At 42.5% G+C, this 24,523-nt stretch overlaps 1 protein-coding gene across 1 annotated transcript in view; it reads left to right on the top strand.

Annotated features, from left to right (window-relative positions):
* LOC135213723 (aspartate aminotransferase, mitochondrial-like) overlaps nucleotides 1–24,523 on the top strand; it is a 52,452-nt gene that overhangs the window by 5,499 nt on the left and 22,430 nt on the right. Inside the window, exons 2-3 of the mRNA XM_064247833.1 lie at nucleotides 13,842–13,998; nucleotides 14,238–14,366. Of these exons, the coding sequence (XP_064103903.1) occupies nucleotides 13,842–13,998; nucleotides 14,238–14,366 (286 nt within the window). The remainder of the gene's footprint in view (nucleotides 1–13,841; nucleotides 13,999–14,237; nucleotides 14,367–24,523) is intronic.

Raw genomic sequence — 24,523 nt, 5'->3', positions numbered from 1 at the left:
ATAGAATATAGATAGAATATATATATATATAATATTATTATATATATATAATATATATATTTATATATATATATATTATAAATATATATATAAATATATATATAAATAATATATATATAATATATATTATATATATAATATATATATATAAATATATATTATATAAGTATATAAATATATTATTATATATATATTATATATAGATATATATGATAGATATATATATTCTATATATAATAATAAGGTTATAGTGTGGTGCAGTGTTGTTATTCCAAAAGGCAATAACTTATAAAGAACTTAAAGAAAGAAGAGGCACGGATAATAAGAAAGAAAGAGGGATAAGAGAATGAAAATAATCAATTTTACGAAGGTATCGTTATCTCGGACTCGACCCAAACGATAAGGCTTTTAGACCTAAAGCCCTGTGGCTTCCATCTCCCCCAAAAAACCTCTGTCCGTACCAGGGATTAGTGACCGACAGGAGATTAATGGCCGATGAGCAATATCTCCCAGGCATCTTCGAGAAATCGGAACCCAACTCATTAGCGCCTATGAATTAATCGGCGTTCCCTTCGTGTGACAGGTCAGAGAGAGCCATCTGGCATGCGTTAAAAAGGAATTCTATGACTCTTTGTTAGAAGGAGGGAAGTGCCAAATTCTTAAGAGCTCCACCCTTTCCAAGATAGACCTATGGACTTCGACGAATCAAGAAGCAGAGCCAGATAGTGAGGTCACCCCAGAAATGTGTTTCAACGAATGACCTATGAGGATACCAAAGGGATACACCCCCAAAAGCTAAGACATCAAGCAGGAAGCGTATACAAATTCAGAGCCTACGAATCACTGTAGAAGACATGACAGGAAGGCGGGTTGTATAAAAGTTTGTAGCCATTCAGGCACAAGAAGTCTTTCAGAAGATGCCACACCCAGTCAAAATCCAAAGGTGGTCCTAAGAAGATATCATCCTAATAAAAAGGCCAGACAGAGAGAGAGAAAAGCAGAGAAGAAAACGACAGAGTGGAGAAAAAGGGGGGAGAAGAGAATAAGAAGAAAAGAGTGGTGCAGCCGCCGAACAGAGAGAAGAAGAAGACACAGAGTCCAGCGAAGAACAAGTACAAAGTGTGGTGTGCGAGTCTATAGACAGTGAAAGTGACTACCATACTCAGTAAAATTCCCTCGTGCCTACTAACTCGTAATTGCAACAAGTGCCTTTCAAAGAATTAAGTTTTATCAGTCCAAGAGCCCAGTAACTCAGAAGGTGGAAAGTTTATATATAGAACCCCTAGTGAAGAATAAACACATTTATAAGGACACTAAATTAATTTATCTTCCTAATTATAACCCCTTTTAGCTAATTCCAGATTAAGAACATTCTTTTCCTTAAATTACAGCCTCCAAGTCGGCGCACGTTACCTTAGAGCTGTGTGCGAAGTGTAAGTACCGCCACACACACACACACACACACACACACATATATATATATATATATATATATATATATATATATATATATATATATATATATATATATATATATATATATATATATATATATATATATATATATATATATATATATATATATATATATATATATATATATAGTATATATATATATATATAATATATATATATATATATATATATATATATATATATATATATACTATATATATTGTTACGTATGAAGCCTGGCCTTGAAAGGGCTTGAATACATAAACAGGAATAGTTGAGGGAAAAGGATTTAAAGTGAAAATTTACTTTAGAGGAAAAGGTCGCCAGAAACTCAGCTAATTACATCTATTTATTTACATGAGGCTACTTAACAGCCAGGGCAAGTAAATGCAACTGGTCCCCACGTGGACTATTAATATCTCTCAAGGGTATGATAGTTGGCTCAAAATGAGATTCACGTAAAAGCTGGTTTCGAAATCTTGCGGTAATGCAACACTTGCGAGCGAAGAGACTTGGACACATGACTCAGGGAATCTGGAAAAAGATCCCAGATTAGACAAGATAAAAAAAAAGGACTTCTTGCACAAGTTACGATTATTCAATTTTCTTTAACACTGGGGAAAAGGAACTCTAATGTTTAACTGAGGTATGCACTGAAGACTTAGTCTTTAACAAGGCTCAAGGGGAAACACGTGGCCCGATGAGGACACAGGGCTTTTGATGTAAAAGGGATAAAAGTGGGCATTGAAAAGGAAATTAGCAAGAGTCGTATGGTAGTAAAAGGTGCTGGTTTGGAGTTTACACTTTCTAGACGTACCTTAATTACTTGGACCTGTATCGTGCTCTGAAGATAGTCCCACCAGCGTTTGGACAGAGGGCTGATGTCCCGTCAGAGGAGGAGGCTAGAGGCACGTCTGCCTCGCTTTAGGAGTCGCTTCTGACTGAGAAAGATGCTGGTTCTCACTTAATTACTTGGGGCTTCCATACACCGCCTCGGGCACTGCCTGAAAGTGGTAAACAACTGCCAGCAAATTGGGAAGGAAAATAGGTCTTATTGTAGAGGTCCCTAAAATCCATCTCGAGGCCTAGCTCCTCTCCTGACTTGCCTATCTTACCCTAAGCTTCCGTCAGACCGGAAATTCCTTCCTACCCTCTACCGCGTGTTTTTCTCCCAAAATCAGTTGCTTTAGAAGGCATGGCTGCTGCTTTTATAACTAAGATACCTTAAATACTGCTGGGAAGATGAGGCGATCAATAAACGTAGCAGCTCCCCCTGTTAAGAAGGCATTCACTCCCTTTCGGGCGTGAAGGCCTTGGCTTAAATAAGTTGATTGTCTCGACTACCCAGTTCTCCTACTCTCACTAAAGTATTTTGAGCAGCAATACAGCTAACTACAGTGACCTACCTAACTTTTAGGTGAGGATGCTAAGTGTACTAACTTATTGGGTTAATGTAGTCTAGCCTAAGTGATAACTACGGGTCGCCTGTGACGACAATCTACTCCACCCCTAGGTAAAGTTACTTGAAAATTCTTTTTCCTTCTACCCTAATGCCCTGGTACTAAATCATTAGCCTAACCTACTCAATACAGTTAATGGGAGACGCAATCATTCCAGTGTGTGGTACGCAAAGCAGTGATGTGTCGCCGGAATTGTTAAAATACATGATGTGAGGTAATGATGCGTGAGGATGATGAGTGGTTAGTGGACCAGGATGGAAATGTAATGAGGTAATTATATATTTAAATGAGGGTTAGTATTACCAATTCTAGGGGTTAGAGGGTTAGTTTTATTGGCAGAGATCAGGCTGGCTACCTTCTCTGGGTAGGTGCCAGGATCACTCTGCAAATGAATGTGACACTGCACCTCGGGCACAGGTGTCAAGGAGAGCATGTGGCTCTTTTGTTAGTGTGGTAATTACGTCCCTTCTTCTTCTTCTTCTTATCCCTCCAGGACCTGGCTATACCAGTCCTAGGAGTAGACGGAGGAACTGACTCTGGGGAAAGGCCAGAAACGCCGGCAGGAGCAGAGGCAGTTGTAGCCTGAGGGATTGCAGGAGAACACCCTACTTCGGTATCTGCAGCAACTGTTGTAGAGGTGGAACCTACTGCAGGGGAGGCCCTCACTCTGGCTGCTGCGACAACCGTCGTAAGGGGAAAACTCCAGGCTGACTCCTGGTTGGGCAGTTCCTGGTTTTCCAGAGGAGGTATGAAGGTAAGGTCTGCCGGAGGTTCATCCTCGGGCGACAGAGGTAAGGGTGAAGAAGAATTATGGGCTGGAGATTGGCTATGGGCTGCGGTGAGCTCCATGCCTGTTGGAGGATCTCCTGTAGGAGGACCCTTGATAAGGTTAGGCGCCGGCGCTAGCTCGGGGCCAGGCGCAGAGGTCAAGTTCGGTGGTGGCTCTATGTCCAGGCTGGACGGAGCTTGGCACTGCTCAGTGCTGCCAAGTGGCACTGGCAGAGTGTTGAGGTCGACTGGACCTGTGACGGGTACCGGAGGTGCAATACCTTTCAGCGTGCCCTTGGTTATGGGAGACAGAGGGTCCTGTCTCTTTTGGAAGGCTAAGCCTTGTGGAACTTGGACAGTGTCCGCTGCTGGTAGCTTGCTAGGGCACCTAGGCCAATTAGTGGAGTGCCCTATTACGTTACAGGTTTTGCAACGGAACTGTGAAGAATCAATCTCCCTCCTTGGTAATGGGGGAGACTGTTGGTGGACGTACTTCCTGGAGGAAGCAGAATTTCGATGACTCCCTTGCTTTGGAGTGATTTGACGTGGGGTTAGGACCCCTAGGATTTTTGAAATGCGAGGGAGACTTCATGTCTTGCCCTAGGAGGAGGTCATAACCTCCTGGAATGTAGCTTGCAACTGCAATGGTACAAACTTTGGAGAAGTGAGGTCTGGTGACCCTCAATTGGACGGTCGGAAGGATCAGTTTAATATGATTGATACCTTCAATGGTGATCAATTGACGTCTATCGACGGTAGCCCCTCAGGGGATTCGGTCTTCCCGTATCAGGGAGATTTGAGCGCCAGAGTCGTCATAGGCTCTGACGTGGCTTGGCTGATAATGACTTTGGAGGGGTGCGATGGTTATTGGGCCCTTAGCCGGGGGTCCTAGTAAAGAAGGATTGGTAACTGCCATTGCAATGGCAGGAATATTAAAATTTGCGCACCCTCCATAGTTGGCAGACATGTGACCCTTGCGGGCACAGTCACGGCAGAACTTGTTCCAGAACTTCTTCTGTGGCACTGGATGATAAGGCCGAAATGCCCCCACAGGTTGCGAATCTGTGGAGTCACCAAGGCCAGCAGTGTGCTCTGGCACAGGTGAAGAGTCCTCTGTTGAATCACCCTCGGAAACAAGTCCGGGGTTAACTGGTGTGCTTACCTCTTCCAAAAGGGAGGAGGTAGGCGGTAAAATGGTAAGAGGCTGAGATGATGCAGAAGAAACTTCAGGCTCTGACACTGGGTCAGGGCCAGGTTCACAAATAGAAAGGATGTCGGGGACATCGGAGGCACTAGCCTCTGAATCTAGAATTGAGGGTTGGTTATCTGGCATGCTGCAGGTGTCCGGTACATCTTGTATTGGGAGCTGCGTCCAGGGGAGATACGGCTTAAGTAGATCTCGGCCCAATATTACCTGGTAAACATCATGAAATGGGTCAACTACGCCCAGACGGCACAATGTGGTTTCCCTGGTCTCCTGGTCCAATAAGGGCATTTCCACCTTCAGAAGGACCGAAGGAACAGAATAGAGGTTGCCATCAATCCATTCAAACTGAATTTCTTTGTCCTTCTGGATTTTGGCACCCCTAGGCAATGCCTTTCTTGCAATGAGGGAGACCTGGGCTTCGGCATCGGCCATGACTTGTACCCACTGATAGGCCGCAGGAGACTGTTCATCAGGCAGGGCTACATGGTAGCCTTGGAGAAGTTCACCCTGGAAGCTCTCATCCCAAGGTAGAGATCGACTTGGGCACTGGTCGGAATCCACACCATGCCCACGCACACAACAAGTAGTGCAGAACCTCTGCAACCACCTCTTACCAGGAGTCCAGCTCATGGTCTGGGGCTTGGAAGCTTGCAGAGAGATTTCGTCATCTCTGAGAGCTAGCTTATGCTTTCTCTCTTCTTCACGTGCCTTCCTTTCTGCTTCTCTGGCTTTTCTCTGGTTTTCTCTTTCTTCCTTTTCTTGCAGGCGCGGCATCCTGCTGCGCCTTTATCCAGAGTTATAAGGGTTCGGAGCTTCTCTAGCTCTATGGCAAAGAAGTCGCGGGAAGCAGGGGAAGACATTTCCCTTAGGCTGCAGTAGAGGCTCTGACAAAGTTAGAAATAATGGTGGCCAGGAATAGTACTGGATGGAATAGGAGTGCCTACTGTGTAATTTGGTACTCACTTGGAAATGTGTTACGCCCCCCTTTATTCCCTAAACTACACAAACTAGGAACTCTTACCTGTTGCCAACGGTGCCCTGTCTGTAAGATGTCACGAGGCTTATTAAGACTGCGTAAATATAAAAAATATCATTTATTTCCCAAAGCAATTGGTTATAACAAAGAACAAAATGATTAACAAGTCATAATGGCATAAATACCCAAATCTGCCCATAAAGAAAACCAATAAGATAACATTCTACCTTCCTGACTAAGGTTACACTCTCAAACCCCAAACAAGTCACATTGTCTAGTATTCGTCAGTTATCAGTTAGAGAATCCCATTCCTAATCAACCATGGAATCGGACCCATCTGTAATAAAGATAATAGTTATATAGACACCCCACGTCACTCTTTTCAAAGTATTTACGTAAAGAGAATATTTCCACACTGCTCTCTCTTTTCCAAAAGGTAACAGATTTTCTAAGTTTTTATAGAACGTGTCTTACCTTTTCGATGGGCGTTTTCTCCCGACACTTCGAGCAACCGCTTGTTCTCTCCTTTGCACAAAGAATGCATCTTCCACAAGTACCCTGAACCAGTAGGCCTGTAATACGCGTACAAACGAATGCACATGCCTCGCAAACGGGGAACGACCTCTGAGACAAGTTGCTTGTTCAGCAAATACCCTTCTCTCCCATGTGAACTTTGCAGTGTACCACCCCTTGTCTCTAGGCGAGTAGAGCTATGTGACTTTATTATTATATAAAACACTTTAAACATATTATTAGCCATTCCCCCTCTTTCACCTCTTTAGAAATGTGTTCTGCAACATGGTAATGAAAAGTCTTAAAAGACTGGGTGCTCTGTGGCACTTGGGAAGTGTCCCGTAAATTGGTGGCACTTCTGGAATGGCACCTTCTAATCAGGTGAGACAATCAAATGGAGTGTGCGGCGTACGTCACACTTACGGGCGTTCCTAAGTTGGGAGACGCTGGAATGGGCAACCTGTAGGTCCAATACAGGTGCAAGGCACTTAAGGAGGCGTTCCTTGGTTGTGTGATCCGGGATAGCGGATAGTACACTAATGGAATGGGCGTTCCGTAGGACGGACACGCAGGTAAATAGCTACCTGTACGTCCTGTACAGGTGCACGGCACTTCAGGAGGCGTTCCTTTTGGACAGCACTAGTAGTGCTGGTATTGCGGCACTTTGGGAGGCGTTCCCTTTTGGGAGCACTGGTAGCGTGCTGGTGTGTCCCGTCGGACAACACTGAATGCAGTATACTCAAATATACTGAGGAGAAATGGCACTGCTCGTGGCAGAGTGTAATGGTGGAGGAGAGAAAGTAAAAGGTGGGAGTACTGCAGCAGACAGTTGATGGACAGTGTCACGAATTAGTGGCACTGTAAAATGGTAAGACCTTACGTGCACTGGTGGTGGCCAGTCCTAGACTGGTAACGACTTCCTTGATGGAAGTAATGAAGGTTGCGGTGGCACACTGTGCGGTTTGTGTTTGCGGTATACGCAAGTCTTTTGTGATAAAAATGGAAAAGACCACTCGGGCAACGACAGATAATGGTAATTTGAAAATGCTCAGTACTTTGCTGAAGTACTCGATAAATGAAATAAATGCTTGCAAACTGCAATGGACACAGGCGCGTACGTATCACGCTCAGTGTAAATGATACCCAAGAGACTAAAATAATGTTAATTTTGCATGCGTAATGGTAATAGATGTACTATAGTACTCTTGGCTTCGTGAATAATAGGTTTCTCTCTCTCTCTCTCTCTCTCTCTCTCTCTGAGATGGTGAAAATGATATATGACGAAACTGCCTTGTATTGAATTGAACTAATACTTTTAGTTTTAATATGACTCAACTTGCGTTAAATGATTTACTTACGTTAACGTGTAATGAAAGAATTGCTTTGGATAAGGTTTATGAAAACGATAACGCGCTAGCGATGGACGATATTTACATTACTGGTAGTGGCTTGCGCTTATATGAAATGATTTGCGTTTACATATGAAATGGACAACGACGCGTTTTGCGTTAACATTTCTTGTGATTTACTCTTGGAAGATTTACGTTAACTTTACGTAAGGTTACTAGGTCCCTGTGACAAGTGAAAATGACAGTAAGGATTTTAAACGATGTTAGCAAACATTTGTAAAAGAGGTTACGTTAAGTACAAAAGGAAATGAAACTTTCGCTCAGCGAGCGAGTGAGTGATGCTAGGTGAAACGTGTGAGCGGGTTGGACAGAGCGGTGTGCTATCAGTGATGGCGAATCAGCTGATTTCCTGTAAACGCGGAGGCAATTTACAACCCAAAATTCTAATTTCTTATTCAAGATTAATTACGTTAATTTCTCTGGCAGAATGATAGATACTAGTACCGAGATTGATATTATTTACGCTAAAACTTCGAGACTTACGTTACTTTGCTTAAATCGTTGAGATAATGCTTAAAGGGATACAAACATGGCTAAGTTGTGCGAAACGAAGGTTGGCTGGGAAAGCGCAACGCGAAGCTTACGAGGCTCGCAGGCTTGAGAGAGCGTTTACGCTCAGCTTAAGCTGAGGACTAAGCGGTTACCAACACTTGGAATGAAAACTAAGTTAAAATGAATTCCCCTAACATATCACAGACAAAAGAAATGTACACTTCTTTTGCCGTAACTATTAGTAGAACACTCCTAACTAGCTAGGCTTTCTAACACAACAATAAACCCTGGCAAAGCACTTCCTAGTTTGATCTAGTACTTTCTGGCATCTATCTAACACGTGCTCTTGTCTCGTCAGACGAGAACAATGCAATTTACAAAATAACAGAATTCACTCGGCGCTCTGGCCGTTACAATATAATAATATTTCTCACTTAACACTTATTTAAAACACTTTGTAATAAAAATACTTAAATGTACCTTAAGCTAACATTGGTTATAATAATCATTTTATATGAATGGTATACCTTACCGTGAGTCAGTGGGTGTCTTCTGCTGCAAGTGTGCTTTGATTTGCGCTTTGCAAAATCATTTACATTTTAAGTTTTACAAGGGATAATGCGATTTACAAGCCAGGATCCGTGGCAAGAGTCGACATTGTTACGTATTGGAGCCCTTTCAAGGCCGGGCTTCATACGTAACAATATATATCTATATATCTATCATATCTATATATATATATATATATATATATATATATATATATATATATATATATATATGTATATATATATATATATATATATATATATATATACAGGCGGTCCCCGGGTTACGACGGTTCCGGCTTATTACGACGTTCCGAGGTTACGACGCTTTTTCTTAAATATTCAATGGAAAAATCCGTCCTGGATTACGACGCTTGTTTCCGAGGTTACAACGACGCTGACGCTTCCGACGCTCCGAGTTAACGACGCTTTTAAAAAACACATACTATGATAAAAATCCTTTATAGTTTAGCACAGTATATTAATAAAAATAAGTTTCTGGTTAGATTACAACAAAAAATTTTGAGATTATGATGATTTTCGACACTTTTTATGTTGTCTTTTTCTATGTTTTTTTAGTGACGCCTCATATGCGGAACTAGTTTTCCGAGCGAATGAATACATACTAGTTTACATATAACAGTCCAAAAGCGCAAATAATGAAAAAAATCATGCTTGTTTCCAGTAATAATAACAAACGAAGTTTCTGGTTACAAGATTAAAACAACGCAAAATTCCAAGTATCAAAGAGAGACATTATCCAGTAATTTGATCAGAGAGAGCGAGAGAGAGAGAGAGAGAGAGGCGTCTTCCGACGCTCCGAGTTAACGACGCTTGTTTTTAAAAAACGCATACTATGATAAAAATCCCTTTATAGTTTTTTTTGTTTAGCACAGTATAATTAAAAAATAAAAAAAGTTTCTGGTTAGATTACAACAAAAATTTTGAGATTATGATGATTTTCGACACTTTTTATGTTGTATTTTTCTATGTTTTTTAGTGACGCCTCATATGCGGAACTAGTTTCCGAGCGAATGAATACATACTAGTTTACATATAACAGTCCAAAAGCACAAATAATGAAAAAATCATTGCTTGTTTCCAGTAATAATAACAAAACGAAGTTTCTGGTTAGATTACAACGCAAATTCCAAGTGTCCAAAGAGAGACATTATCCAGTAATTTGATCAGAGAGAGAGAGAGAGAGAGAGAATGAGAGAGAGAGAGAGAGAGAGGAGAGAGCGAGAGAGAGAGAGAGAGAGAGAGAGAGGACGTCTTCCGACGCTCCGAGTTAAGGACAGAGAAATGTTCGTTTCGTTAAACGGCCTCTGACTCATGCCAGTAAATGTTTTGTTGATACTAATAAGATAATAACCTATTTAAAGATACGTTTACTTTTTAATTAGTCTATATGATACGTAAATAGTAATCAACTGTTCTTGTAGCCCTCAATATTTGGCAAAATCGAAGTATCCAAAGAGAGACATTATCCAGTACGTTAAAAAAAATTTTTTTGAAATTTCCAAGGAGGGGGGGGGGAGAGAAGAGGAGAGGAGAGAGACGAGGAGAGAGAGGGAGAGTGAGAGAGAGAGAGAGAGGAGAGAGAGAGAGACGCTTTGGCAACAAATGGTCTCGGGGGTTTTTATAGCTTCCTTCTGCTTGATGATCGTGGATATTGTAGAAGGATTTCGACCATACTCGTTTGCCAAATCGACGATACGAACGCCACGTTCATGCTTTGCTATAATTTCATGTTTTGCTTCCATCGAAATCATTTTCTTGGGTTTTTTCTTATCACCTGCTTTGTCTTTAGCTTTGAGACCCATGGTTAATAATAAAATAGACAAAATAACACGAAAAATAGGCGCAAATACAACGAACTAAACAACGACGTGTTAACATGCAGCACCAACAAACAAACAGACTGAACGCCATTTATCGGTCGCCTATACAACTAACACTCATCGCAAAATCGTATCTCAAATATTTCGTTGTATATCAAAGCTTGTATTTTCGCAAATTTTCTGTTATATCTCAAAACATTCGTATATTAGGGCAATCGTATGTCAAGTTTCCATTGTAATTTGATCAGAGAGAGAGAGAGAGAGAGAGAGAGAGAGAGAGACGCTTTGGCAACAATGGTCTCGGGGATTGACGTAACGTTTATTTTCTGAACAGATAGGACAGAGAAGTTGTTCGTTTCATTAAACGGCCTCTGACTCATGGCAGGAAATGTTTTGTTGATACTAATATATAAGCCTATTTAAAGATACATTTACTTTAATTAGTCTATATGATACGTAAATAGTAATCAGCTGTTCTTGTAGCCTCAAGATTTTGCAAAATCACTCCAGGTTGTACATAAAACTTCAAGAATGTAGTGTCACCAGAGGATTACAATAGTTTTTACCTTCAAGAACCAGCATTCTTTTATGAAAATAACTCCAGGTTGTACATAAAACTACAGGAAACACATGTAGTGTAACCAAGGATTACAAGTAAGGTTTTTATAACTTTTATTAGTTTAAGACATATTTCCAAGCGTCGTTCCGGCTTACGACGATTTTTCGGCTTACGACGCGTCTCAAGAACGGAACCCCCGTCGTAACCCGGGGACTGCCTGTATATATATATATATCATAATATATATATATATTATATTTATATTATATATTTATATATTTATATATTTATATATTTATATATCTATATATCTAATATCTATAATCTAGATATCTATATATCTATATATATATATATATATATATATATATATTATATATATATATATATATATATATATATATCTATCTAGAGATATATATATAGAGTTATTGATAATGAGATATGGATATAGTGATATAGTGAGAGAGGGAGAAGCGATAGAGCGAGCGAGGATATAGCGAGATATCGATATAGGAAGAGAGAGAGAGAGAATAGATATATATATAGAGATATATATAGCGATATATAGAATGTATCTATCGTAGAATCTAGATAGATAGTCTATATACATCTATAGAGAGCTGATAGATATTATATATATATATGATATAGATAGTAGAGAAGATATATAATTCTATATATATATTATATATAGATATCTATCTATATCTATAATACTCTATATATATATAATATATCTAGATATATATATATATTATATATCTATATAATCTATATAATCTATATATATCATATATATATATATATATCTATAATATATAGATATCTTATATATTATCATATATATATAATATATAAATATCTATATATATATATCTATATATTAATAATATATATATCTATAATATATATTATATATAATAATATATATATATATATATATATACATTAAACATATAGATAGATACATATACATACATATGGCAATAAGGCTACTGAACTTAGCATTTCAGATGAACGTCATTGGGCTGTGGTAACCCCCAGGAATATTGTATATTGTTGGAATGCCTTAAACTTTGGGCACATTGTGGATGTATTATTTACAAAAATTTATTAATGTCTATGACTAAAAAAATATTTGATAGAACTAGTATGTATTATGTGCATCCCATTAGTACATTAGTAAGATAATGTTACATAATTTTGTATTAATTTCATAAGGAAAGAGACATTACGGTTAGTGGAGAGCAGTGTAGCTTCTGAATTACTCTTGGAAATTCTTCACTTAAAACAAGAAGCATTTATATATTACAGGGAACCATAATGGGAAACTGTTTTAAAGTTGGGGAAAAGTGAATGTGTATTAGTGTCAATTGCAATGGTGAAATTCTTAGAAAGCACAAGGAAATCATTGGTAAACAGTATGCTCTAGTTTGCCTTTACATGCTCATATGATAAAAATCAATAAAAATTTATGAAAGGTCAACTTTTATTTTTTATTTTTTTTATCATACAGAACCACCCTACTTACAAATAAGTTACCTTCTGGATGGCCGTTTGTATATTGTTTTGTTTGTAACTTGGTTACTGTACTTTTCATGCTTATTAAAGTAGAGTATAATAAATCAGTATAGTACTGTATGTTTTTTTATGATGAAATAAAGTTTTATACATATAAACTTATCCCGTAATTATGGACGTAGCCTGCCTTCCTCCTCTTGCATGGACTTTTGAACAAATTGAGCTCTTTGCCGAGTTGTTACTCTCTTACCCTGAAAGTAGGCGGGGCTAGTCATCTACAGTATATAAACAAAAGAGTGTAGCTACTGGGAATTGCAAAATTTAAGCTGCTTTCAAGTAGAAACTCTTAGCTAAGTAATTACTGGGTAAGTACATATATATAAAACTTTAATAATTACTGGGTAAGTATATATACGTATACTATAACTTTCGTTTATTATAAAGATATATTAGTATTCTGACCAAAGTAAATGAGATCCTTTCTGGGTGAAATCCAGCGACAAACTGTCACGAAATCGTTGCTTACCAGTCTACACATACAATTGCCTTTCAGTCAGTAGGAAGAACTTTAGGTATCCTTTATTTCAGCCATCTGGATGACTGACTATGCCCACAAATTCTTCATCTACGCGAAAGTTTCAACGTGAGTTTCAATGAACTGCCAAGAAGAAATGGGGGGGGAAGAGATGAGAGAGAGAGACGAGAGAGAGAGAGAGAGAGAGAGAGAGAGAGAGAGAGAGAGAGAGTGTGTGTGTTAGGGATAGAGAGATGGTTTATAGGTTGTCATTCAGTTTTCCTGGGCAATGCTGGGTTGGTCAGTTTGTAATTGATACGTACCTATGGTGGTGTACCAACTACAAAACGGGAGAAGATGGTGAATAATTGATACATACTTATGGTGGTGTACCAACTACAAAACGGGAGAAGACGGTGAATAATTGATACATACTTATGGTGGTGTACCAACTATGAAACAGGACAAGACGGTAATTTCTTCTATTGTGGGATTCATTGCATGTTCATGCATGGTGCTTTTATTGTGTATAAAACTGGAATAATGACAGAATCTTATTCTCTCTATTTAAGCTCTTGGTGGAGTGGTGTTGAAATGGGTCCCCCTGATCCAATCCTGGGAGTTACAGAAGCCTATAAAAGGGATACTAATCCCAAAAAGATGAACCTTGGTGTTGGTGCATATCGAGATGACAATGGCAAGCCTTTTGTCCTTCCATCTGTGAGAAAGGTGACTAAGATCTTAAATAAGCTGTGAGAAGTTTGCAATTACTTTTTTGGTTTTGTAATTTATCATGGAAGTAAAACTCGCTCATCTTGAAACAGAGTTCGTGATACAACCGTACAGTGCATTCACATGGAGATGGAGATAAAACATATATATATATGTATATATATATATTATATATATTTTATTTATTTTATTTTATTTCATTTTATAGGTTTATAGCTGTTATTGCTTAATTTCAGGCTGAAGAGTTGATTATAAGTCAGAAGTTGGACAAGGAGTACCTACCCATTTCAGGTAATGCTGAGTTCTGCAAGCTCTCTATTGGACTAGCTCTCGGGGATGACAACCCAGCTCTTAAAGATGGATTGGTGAGTATTTTTCAGAATGAGCATGAACAAGATAAAAGTTAATTTTAAGGAGGTTAATTCTTCTACAAATTTCTGTTTTTATACATGCAACTTACCCGGCAGATATATACTTAGCTATAGACTCCGTCGTCCCGACAGAATTCAAAACTCGCGGCACACGCTACAGGTAGGTCAGGTGATCTACCATTCCCGCCACGCGGGTGGCGGAATCCCGACCATTCCCGTTTTCTGAGCCAGATTTTCTCTGTCGCTGAGGCCGGCAACAACTGTTGTTTGGTCTCTCCTGATTGGAATTCTGCTCATTTGCCGAGAATTGGTTGGACTCATTTGGTGAAGTACTCTTGTTTATTCTTGGGATTGGCATACGCTTATTTTGGACTGGATTAGGACTTGGATTTGGTTTTTTCTATTAAGATGGCTGAAGTTAAAGTAACACCTAAGTTTAGGGTTAATGTATGACACTTACCTGGCAGGTATATATATAGCTATATTCTCTGTTCCACCTGGCAGAAATTTTCAAAACTCGCGGCAAACGCTAGTAACCTATTATAGTTCAGGCAACCACCACCCCGTTACCGTGGCGCTAGCGCTAGGAACCGTTCCCAATTGGGGCCAGATTTTCTCTGCCAGCCGAACCGGCACATTGTTGGTGGTTCCCTGCTAGGATTTTCATTCTCGTTGCTGACTTTTCATGGATCTTTGGTATTGTACTCGGAAACGTTAGCTTGGCATTCGCTTTGGATTGTTCTTTAAAAAAAGATGTCTGATACTGGAAGTATGTTTAGAGTTTGTGTAAAAGAGGGGTGCAAGGTAAGGTTGCCGAAAGCTTCGGTCGACCCTCATACCATTTGTAAGAAGTGTAGAGAGAATGTGTGTACTTGGGAGAATAGGTGCTTTGAATGTGAGAATTTATCAGAGAGGAATGGAAGATATTTATGAAATATGTTGAGAGACTTGAGAAAGATGTGTAAGGAGATCTGTTTCTCGTAGTGAGAAGTCGAATTCTTCTAGTAAAAGGAGTGAATGTATTTCCTCTCCAGCTCCTTCTAACGTAGAATTGGTAGTTCCTTCTCCCCAGGTATCTCCTGCGCCCGCCGCTGTATCGGAGGAGGCGAACGATACACATATTGTGAAGGTGTTTTGCTGCCCTTGCGTCCATGGGCGACCAGATACAGCGACTTACGGATAAAGTTAGTGCTTTTGATGTCAGTGAAAGTGTAGTGGAGGGGGCGTCTGACCGTCTCTCTCGTGTTGCTCCTAGGACCATAGGACCTCTGTCAAGCTCCCAGACCCAAGGGAGAAGGCATGTCGACAGTCGAAGGGAGGCGAGAGAGGTTTTGTCGCGGTCAGGCGTCCCTTCGAACAGTCCTGTTGCAAGTTCGGGCCAGGCTGTTGCAGTTCGCCGCAGAAAAGGGCGTAGCTGGGGAAGTTGTGCGTCCTCGGATGGTTCGACTTCCGAGCGGGAAAGTCGGTATGCAGTTGTGTCTCGCCCCCTCAAGAGGACTTTCAGGACGTCAACGGCTCTCGAGAGACATGCTCAAGATCGTGAGGCTTGGAGTAGTCCTGAGGTGTTGTCCTCCTCGGAAGACGGGGACGCAGTTCCGATCAAGAGGAAAAGGATTTTTCGTGCTAAAGAGGACTCAGGGGCGCACTGGCGCTATACGTGCCTTCTCGTCCTTGGATTTCGATGAGAGACTCTCCTCCATCTTCTTGTGTATCTTCCCCTCGTCTTTCTTTCGTCGGGTCGGGTAGAGTACAAGATCGCTCTCCTTTACGTCGCAGTCCCGCTCGTAATCTTCCTCCTTCCGTCCTCTACCATTCAGGAAGATAGTACGAAGGGTTTCTTAAGGGAAATGCAGTCCAAGCTGGCAGTTCTTGTGAAGTCTTGGATGCGCCTGGGCAGGCATCTTCGAGGCGGAAGGACGATTTGCTTCCCGTTAAGTCTCTAAGAGGGAAGACAAGGACACGTTCGTCGAGGACTCAGGGCTCACGTGGCGCTACGAGGACAGGCGATCGCTTGGTTATTCAGGACGCAGGACGCAGGAAGGAGAAAATGGTTTCGGAGAAGCAGGACGCAAACGTCAGGACTCGGGATCAATTGTGGAACGCAAGACGCAGGCGACAGGAAGCAGACCGTGTCTACGATGGACGCAGGACAGGCGGGGCAGGACATCGAGAGGCGGCAGGACGACGATTCCTCGTTAGCCGCAGGACGCAGGCGGCAGGACGTTATTCCTTCAGCGAAGCGTCAACACGGACAATGATTTACAAGACATTTCTTCAGCAGAAGAGGAATTGGAATAGTTGAGGAAAAGAATACGGAACCTTCTTCAGATTATAAGGTTCTGACTTCACGTCTCTTCTTGTTTTTTGAAGGGGAGTTCAACGGGGGACAGCTCCGTTATCTCCCTTATCACAATTTTCCAAGACTAGGACTACAAAGAAGTCCTCTTTCCTTAAGATGACTCTGTCAATTTCGGCGAAGAAGGCCCTTCAACGTGTGAATGACTGGATTGAAGGATAAGAACGAAGCGGGAAAATACTCTTTTGTTTTTTTCCTCCAGCTAAGTTAGCATCGAAGTCAGGAGTATGGTACGCTACTGGAGAAAGTCTAGCCTGGAGTACCTGCCTCTTCCCAGGGGGACTTCTCCAGTATAGTAGACAGCTCACGCAGACAGGCGTTACAGTCTGCTAAGGTCTGGTGGACGTCTTCAGAGTTTTGACCATCTTTGTAAAGGGATTTTTTAGGACTTTCGAGTCTTCAATTTCCTGGATTGGTCTTTGGGAGCATGGCGAACTCCTAGAAGAAGAGGATTCGCAGGATATAGAAACAGCTAAGAGCATTATGTCCTGCATGGACAAGGGCTCTGAGAGACGGAACGAATGAACTGCTTCTTTGTTCACAGCAGGAGTACTAAAGAAGAGATCGCTGTTGTGTTCTTTCGCTTCAAAAGGAGTTTCTAACTCTCAGAAATCGGAGTTGCTGTTCTCTCCCCTTTCGAAACAGCTGTTTCCTTCAGAGGTGATTAGGGATATAGCTCTCTCCTCTCAGAAGGCCACTCAAGATCTTCTCTCGTCTTCAGTTAGGAAGTTCTACCATCCAAGTTGGTTAAGAAAACTTCAAAGGATACTAGGCCTTCGCAACAGCCCTTTCGAGGCAGAAACATTTGCTCGACCCGCCTTAGGGGTAGAGGAGTACCCACTAAAAGAGGAGCCAAGACCACCTCTAAAGAATGAGATTTCAGTCCTCCAGACGACAGTGGGAGCCAGACTTCAAGGTTTTTGGGAAGTTTGGCAGAACATGAAGGCAGATCCCTGGGCTGTCAACGTAGCTCGGGAAGGGTACAAGATTCCTTTCTTGAAGAGACCTCCTCTCGCAACATCTCCGAGAGCCCTCGGGGCAATTACAACGATTTAGTGAAGAAAGCGGCTCTGTGGGAGCAAGTAGCTTCCATGCTAGAGAAAGGAGCCATAGAGCCTGTTCTGGATCACGAATCTCCGGGATTTTACAACCGGTTGTTCCTGGTTGCAAAGTCCTCGGGAGGTTGGAGCCATTTCTGGACGTGAGTCAACTGAATCTTTTCGTAGAACAAAAGACCAAGTTCACTATGGAGACGAACGATTCAGTACTGGCAGCGGTACGTCCAGGGGACTGGATGGTGACCCTGGACTTACAAGACATACTTTTCATATTCCGATTCATCCAGGAAGCAGGAAGTATTTAAGGTTTGTGATTCAGGACAGGGTCTTTCAGTTCAAGGCCCTGTGCTTCGGCCTTTGCACAGCCCCCCAAGTGTTCACGAGGATGATGTCCAATGTGGCGAGATGGTTGCATTTAAGAGGGATCAGAGTGTCTTTTTATCTGGACGACTGGTTGATAAGATCCCAATCAAGAAGTCAATGTCTGGAGGACTTGAATCAAACATTGAACTTAGCAAAAGACCTAGGTCTGGTAGTAAACATGGGAAAGTCTCAATTGGATCCCCAACAACAGATAGTTTATTTGGGATTCAGATTATCGTTCAGTGACTTTTTCGGGCTTTTCCGTCCCCGAAAGGCAAGCCCAATGCATTCGGAAGGTGCAGGACTTTCTAAAGAAGGACCGATGCTCAGCAAGAGAGTGGATGAGTCTACTGGGCACACTCTCTTCGCTAGAGAGGTTCATTTCTTTAGGAAGACTGCCACATGATGGACTCTACAGTTTTTCCTGAAGGATTCATGGCAAGAAAATTGCAACCGGATTCCTTCCAGTTTCTAATTCTGCCGAAGTAAAGGAGGAATTAAAGTGGTGGCTGACTCCAGGCAGGTTAGCAAGAGGGATGGCGCTTCAGCAGAAGAGAACCCAGACCTCGTCTTGTTTTCCGACGCGTCGGACGCGGGTTGGGGGAGCGACATTAGGCCCTCAAGAGGTGTCGGGGACGTTGGAGCAGAAAGAAACAAGTTGGCACATAAACAGGAAGGAACTGATGGCAATTTTCTTGGCCTTGAAGCACTTCAGAGAGTTGATTCGAGACAAGACAGTGCAGATCAACTCGACAACACCACGGCTCTGCATACATCCGCAAACAAGGAGGGACTCATTCTTTTCCCTTTACAATCTGGCAAAGGAAGTTCTGCTTTGGGCGGAAGAGGAAAGGGTCGTGCTACTCACCAGGTTTATACAAGGAGAGAAAAATGTGAGTGCGGACCTGTTGAGCAGAAGAGAACACTTCTCTCGACGGAGTGGACGTTGCACATGGAGGTTTGCCAGAGCCTGTGGAAGTTTGTGGGGCCGTCCGGTAGTAGATCTGTTTGCGACAGCCAGAACAAAAAAGGTTACCAACCTATTCTCTCCTGTTCCAGACCAGGAAGCAGTGGCGGTCGACGCATTCCTGATGGATTGGACAACTTAGATGTACGCTTTTCCTCCGTTCAAGATACTGGGGAAAGTGATGAAGAAGTTCAGGGAGAGCCAAGGGACGAGGATGACCTTAATAGCCCCGTTTTGGCCGGCCCAAAGTTGGTTCACAGAGTACTGGAATGGACAGTAGACTACGCCAAGGACTCTTCCGCTAAGAGTAGATTTACTCAGACAACCCCACTTCGACAGGTTTCACAAGAATACCCTCGCTCTGGGTCTGACTGCGTTCAGACTATCGAAAGTCTTGTCAGAGCGAGGGGATATTCTAGAGAGGTGGCCAGGGCAGTGGCTAGAGCCAGAAGAAATTCAACAATCACAGTATATCAGTCGAAGTGGGAGAATTTCCGGAAGTGGTGTAAGAACAGGAAAGTGTCTTCATCCAGTACCTCTGTGACCCAAATCGCAGATTTCCTTCTATACTTGAGGAAGGAATTGGGATTGTCAGTTTCGACAATCAAAGGTTATAAGAGTATGCTAACCTCAGTGTTTAGACACAGAGGTCTAGACATCTCGAATAACTTAGACCTTAGAGATCTGATTAGGTCATTTGGTACGAAGAAGAAACAACCACAATGCAGGCCACCTGCTTGGAACCTCGATGTGGTCCTGAAGTATTTAACTTCTAGCAAATTCGAGCCTTTAGAGAAAGCCTCTCTGAGAGATGTTGCTAAGAAAAACTATCTTTTTTTTTAGTAGCTTTGGCAACCGCTAAAAGAGCTAGTGAGCTTCAGGCTATATCGAAGAAGGTGGGATGGAGACATGGCAACGCAGTGTGTTCAGTTCCAAGAAGGTTTCTTGGCCAAGAATGAGAATCCAGCTAATCCTTGGCCAAGATCCTTTGAAGTTTTGGGTCTGTCTGAGTTAGGGGTGGGTCACGAGCAAGAAAGAGTTCTCTGCCCAGTGAGAGCATTGCGGTTTATATGGAAAGAACAAGAGATATTCAGAGGGAATCTGATGCTCTGTGGTGTTCAGTTAAAGACCCCAGTAGACCCATGACGAAGAACGCTCTAGCCTTCTTCATGATGAGAGTTAATTAGAGAAGCTCATATGTTGTGTCAAGAGCAGAGCTTTGGTATTTTGAAAGTGAAGGCTCATGAAGTCAGGGCAGTTGCGACTTCATTAGCTTTTAAAAAGAATTTAGCCCTCAAGGAAATTATTGAATCCACATATTGGAGAACTAATTCAATATTTGCGTCTCATTATCTTAGAGATGTTCAGACAACCTTTGATAATTGTCAGACGCTAGGTCCATACGTGTTCTCTGGTACAGTATTGGGCAAAGGAGTTACTACCCCAAAACCTTCTTTTAAGCTAGTTGATTTTATTAGGTGATGGTGTTTGTGTTTTTGGTCGTCTGAGAAAAGTGTTCGGTACTTTTATCAGTCTTGTTAGTATTATCTTGTGATGGTGTGTGTGTGTAGTTCAGGTAAATGATCTATGACTAGCTTGAATGCCGTGGCATAAGAGGGCTGTACGGTTCTGTCAACACATTGGTCACGTCCAGTTGTCAGTTCCAGTCTTAGCTTCTTCAACATACAGGACACTTCCTTGTTGAGAGCTACTAAGGTTTAAGCAGGCTTAGAGGCAGGACCTATGAAGTCAGCTACCTTAGCAGGTAAGGAACCTAGAGTTTTAATAATATTTTAATAATATTTTTATACTCTAATAATGTTGCTGTCTTTGACCCACCTCCAAATGTGTCAATCAGCTATATATATACCTGCCAGGTAAGTGTCATACATTAAAATGAAGTTTTTATGTTAAAACAAAGTTTAATGTATACTTACCTGGCAGGTATATATAATTTAATTCCCACCCTCCTCCCTCAGGAGACAGGGTTCAAGAGAAAATCTGGCCCAATTGGGAACGGTTCCTAGCGCTAGCGCCACGGTAACGGGGTGGTGGTTGCCTGAACAACTAATAGGTTACTAGCGTTTGCCGCGAGTTTTGAAAATTTCTGCCAGGTGGAACAGAGAATATAGCTATATATATACCTGCCAGGTAAGTACATTAAACTTTGTTTTAACATAAAAAACTTCATGTTGTGCAAGGGAAGAATGCAGAACTAGGTTGTTTAAAGCAGAGGTAGATCCTCATACACTTTGTAGTAAATGTAGAGGTTCTGAATGTGCGTTTGATAGAACTTGTGCTGAATGTGAAGGGCTTACGGAGCAAGGATGGAAGGATTTAGCTTCTTATATTAAGAAAAGAGAGAAGGATAGAGCTAGGAAAGCGTCAGCTAGAAGCTCGAGTAGATCTTGTTCTTTTGAGCCTGAATTAGAAACTAACAAGCTAGATGATGTTTCTCCCATAACTCAGCCCCTTCTCCCTGTGTTGAATCTAAGGATTCATTTTTCAGAAATGGAAAAAATGAGATCCTCGATCAGGGAGCTTCAGGAGCAGCTTAAAGCTATGGAAACACAAGGTAAGAGTGTCAGTGAATACAGTGACCCCAGGTGCAGTGGAGGGGGGCGTCTGATCGGCTCCGCATTGCTCCTAGGCCTAGACCGCTTCCCAAACTCCCAGGACCAGGGGAGGAGGAATGTCAAAAGCCGCAGGGAGGATGTGGAGCATCTCCAACGATCAGGCGTCCCTTCGGCAGATCCTGAAGTAACGACCCAGGCTGCCTTGGATAGCCGTAGAAAAGGCATCCTGGAAGAGTGTTTTTCTGCGTCGGACTCCTCCTCGTCCAGGCGTGGATGGAGCTCTGCTTCGAAGTCTCGTCCTCTGAAGAGATCGTGGGTAGCGCCGAAAGGAGACGCTTTTGATTCAAGCCCAGAGCGATTTCCAGAGGATTTTCCTTCGACTAGTAAGAAGGCGAGAAGACCGTCTCCAGCGCCTCAAGATCCGACTAAGCTTTTCCTGCTTAATCTACAGGAACAAATATCCTCCTTGGTAGGCGCTCTACATAAGGATTCGTCTCGAAGAAAAGACTCCTCCCTTCCAGTGAAGAGATCGAAGTTTTCTTCTCCTGGTAGGAGAGAAGTTTCTCACTCTAGCAGGCGCTCGTGCACCGGAGAGACACTCTCGTTCTCCCTTTTACCTTTAAACGATCCTCTCCTATCTATAGGAAGAAAGTTCCCAGCGGTAGCGCCGCTCGCAGAGGAAGCGATCAGCTACGTCTCTTAGGAGAAGTCAGGAGTCGGACTCCTCTTCTGAGGATCAGGATAGGCGTCAAGAGCCTAAGAAGCAGGAGCTTTTTAGACACATAGAGTTGACAGAGCCTAGTAGGCGCCAAGAATATCACAGGCGTATAGAGCCTAACAGACGCCAGGAGTCTTGTGAGAGGCGTCAAGAGCCTACCAGGAGTCCACGACAAGCGCCAGGAGTAACAAGCAGGCGCCAGGAATCAAGCAGCTTCGGAGTCGAGCAGCGTCAGGAGTCGGGTAGGCGCCAGGGAGTCTAGCAGACACCAGAGTCGAGCAGGAGTCAGGAGTCGAGTAGGCGCCAGGCTCCTTGTACGAGCTTAGGTCAGAGTAAGACCCCTTCGCACTTTATGAGTTCTTCGGAGAGTAGGAGCCCTTCACCTGGTAGGAAACAGGTTCCTGAGAGAAGATCTCATGCGTTTAAGAACTCTATTGCGCCTTGTAGTAGCAAGGATTTGCACACGGACGACGTTCTTCTTCGTTTGACAGAAGTCCCTCGACAACTAAGAACCGCTCTTCTCCGAAAGGATCCCCTACAGCCGGAGACTTAGAAGAAATCTCGGATGAAGAATTACCAGTGGATGTAGTAGTCTCTGATTATAAGAGATTGTCCTTGTTGTTGTTGCAGGAGTTCGGGGATAAGCTTCAACCAGCGGATCCGCCCTCTCCAGGATCTTTGCTATCAAGCACGAAGTCTCCAAAAGCATCCTCATTTGTAAAAATGCGTCCAGCCCTTAGTATGAAAAAAGCGTTCAAAGGATTTGGAGAATGGCTTAAGAATAAAAGAGAGGCGGGCAAGACTGTTTTTTCATGCCCTCCTTCAAAGTGACGGGTAAACCTGGAAGATGGTACGATACCCAGGAACCTATGGGCTTAGGACTGCCTTCATCGGCAGACGCAGATTACGCTTCCTTAGTAGATTCAGCAAAAGCTACTTGGGGGATGTGTGAACTGGACCATCTACTAAAGGGACTCTTTAGGACACTCGAAGTATTCAATTTTATGGACTGGGCTTTGGGAGCCCTTGCGAAAAGAGCCCAAGATCCCGAATTTGTCACTATGGACGAATTATCGAGTGTATTATCGTGTCTGGACAGAGCGGTGATGGACGGTTTGGTGGAAGTGGCTGCTCTTTTTGGATCGGGAGTTTTGAAAAAGAGAGCAGTGTACGGGTCTTTCCTGTCCAAGTCAGTATCTCCTTCTACAGAGGTCGGCCTTGCTATATTCGCCACTTTCGAACCACCTTTTCCCCACAGGACACGGTGAGGGATGTAGCAAAATCATTAGCTGGAAAAGCCACACAGGATTTTACTGACACAGTCAGCAAAGAGGTTCAAGCCTGGCTGTTTCCTTTTCAAAGAAGGGTAAAGCACCTCTTCAGCAGCCCTTTCGAGGAGCCTCTTCTCCTCAAGAACCCCTTTTAGAGGTAGAAGACCGGATACCAGAGGAAGACCTTCCAGGAGACCCGCAGGGAAGGCAAAATGAAGAAGAAGTCCTCCAGATAGCGGTAGGCGCCAGACTGTCGAACTTTGCCAGAGTCTGGGCGAAGATGAGGGGCGGACACGCTGGACCCTCTCGATCCTCGAGAGAGGATACCTCATCCCCTTCAGGGAATATCCTCCCTTAACAAGAACTCCAAGGGAGTTAACAGCGAGATACAAGGATCCTGTCAAGAGTCAAGCTCTCCTGCAAGCAGTAGAACTTATGTTGCAGAAAAGGGCAATAGAACCGGTTCAAGATCTCCATTCACCAGGTTTCTACAACCGTCTATTCCTGGTACCAAAAGCCTCGGGCGGGTGGAGGCCGGTTTTGGACGTAAGTGCGCTGAACGTCTTTGGTGATAAAGAAGAAGTTCTCGATGGAGACCTCTTCCTCTGTACTTTCTGCTCTTCGTCCAGGGGACTGGATGGTATCCCTGGACCTTCAAGATGCATATTTCCATGTGCCAATTCATCCGGCATCAAGGAAATACCTAAGATTCATGTCACAGGGAAGAGTGTTTCAATTTCGAGCGCTTTGCTTCGGACTTTCGACGGCCCCGCAAGTCTTCACGGGTATCCTAAGGAATGTGGCGCATTGGCTACATTTAGAAGGGATCAGAATTCTCGATG

Source organism: Macrobrachium nipponense, chromosome 43 (assembly GCF_015104395.2).
Source record: "Macrobrachium nipponense isolate FS-2020 chromosome 43, ASM1510439v2, whole genome shotgun sequence".
In the NCBI taxonomy this organism is placed as follows: domain Eukaryota; kingdom Metazoa; phylum Arthropoda; class Malacostraca; order Decapoda; family Palaemonidae; genus Macrobrachium; species Macrobrachium nipponense.
The sequence above is the reverse complement of the archived record's forward strand: the minus strand, read 5'-3'. Positions and strand labels throughout refer to the sequence as shown.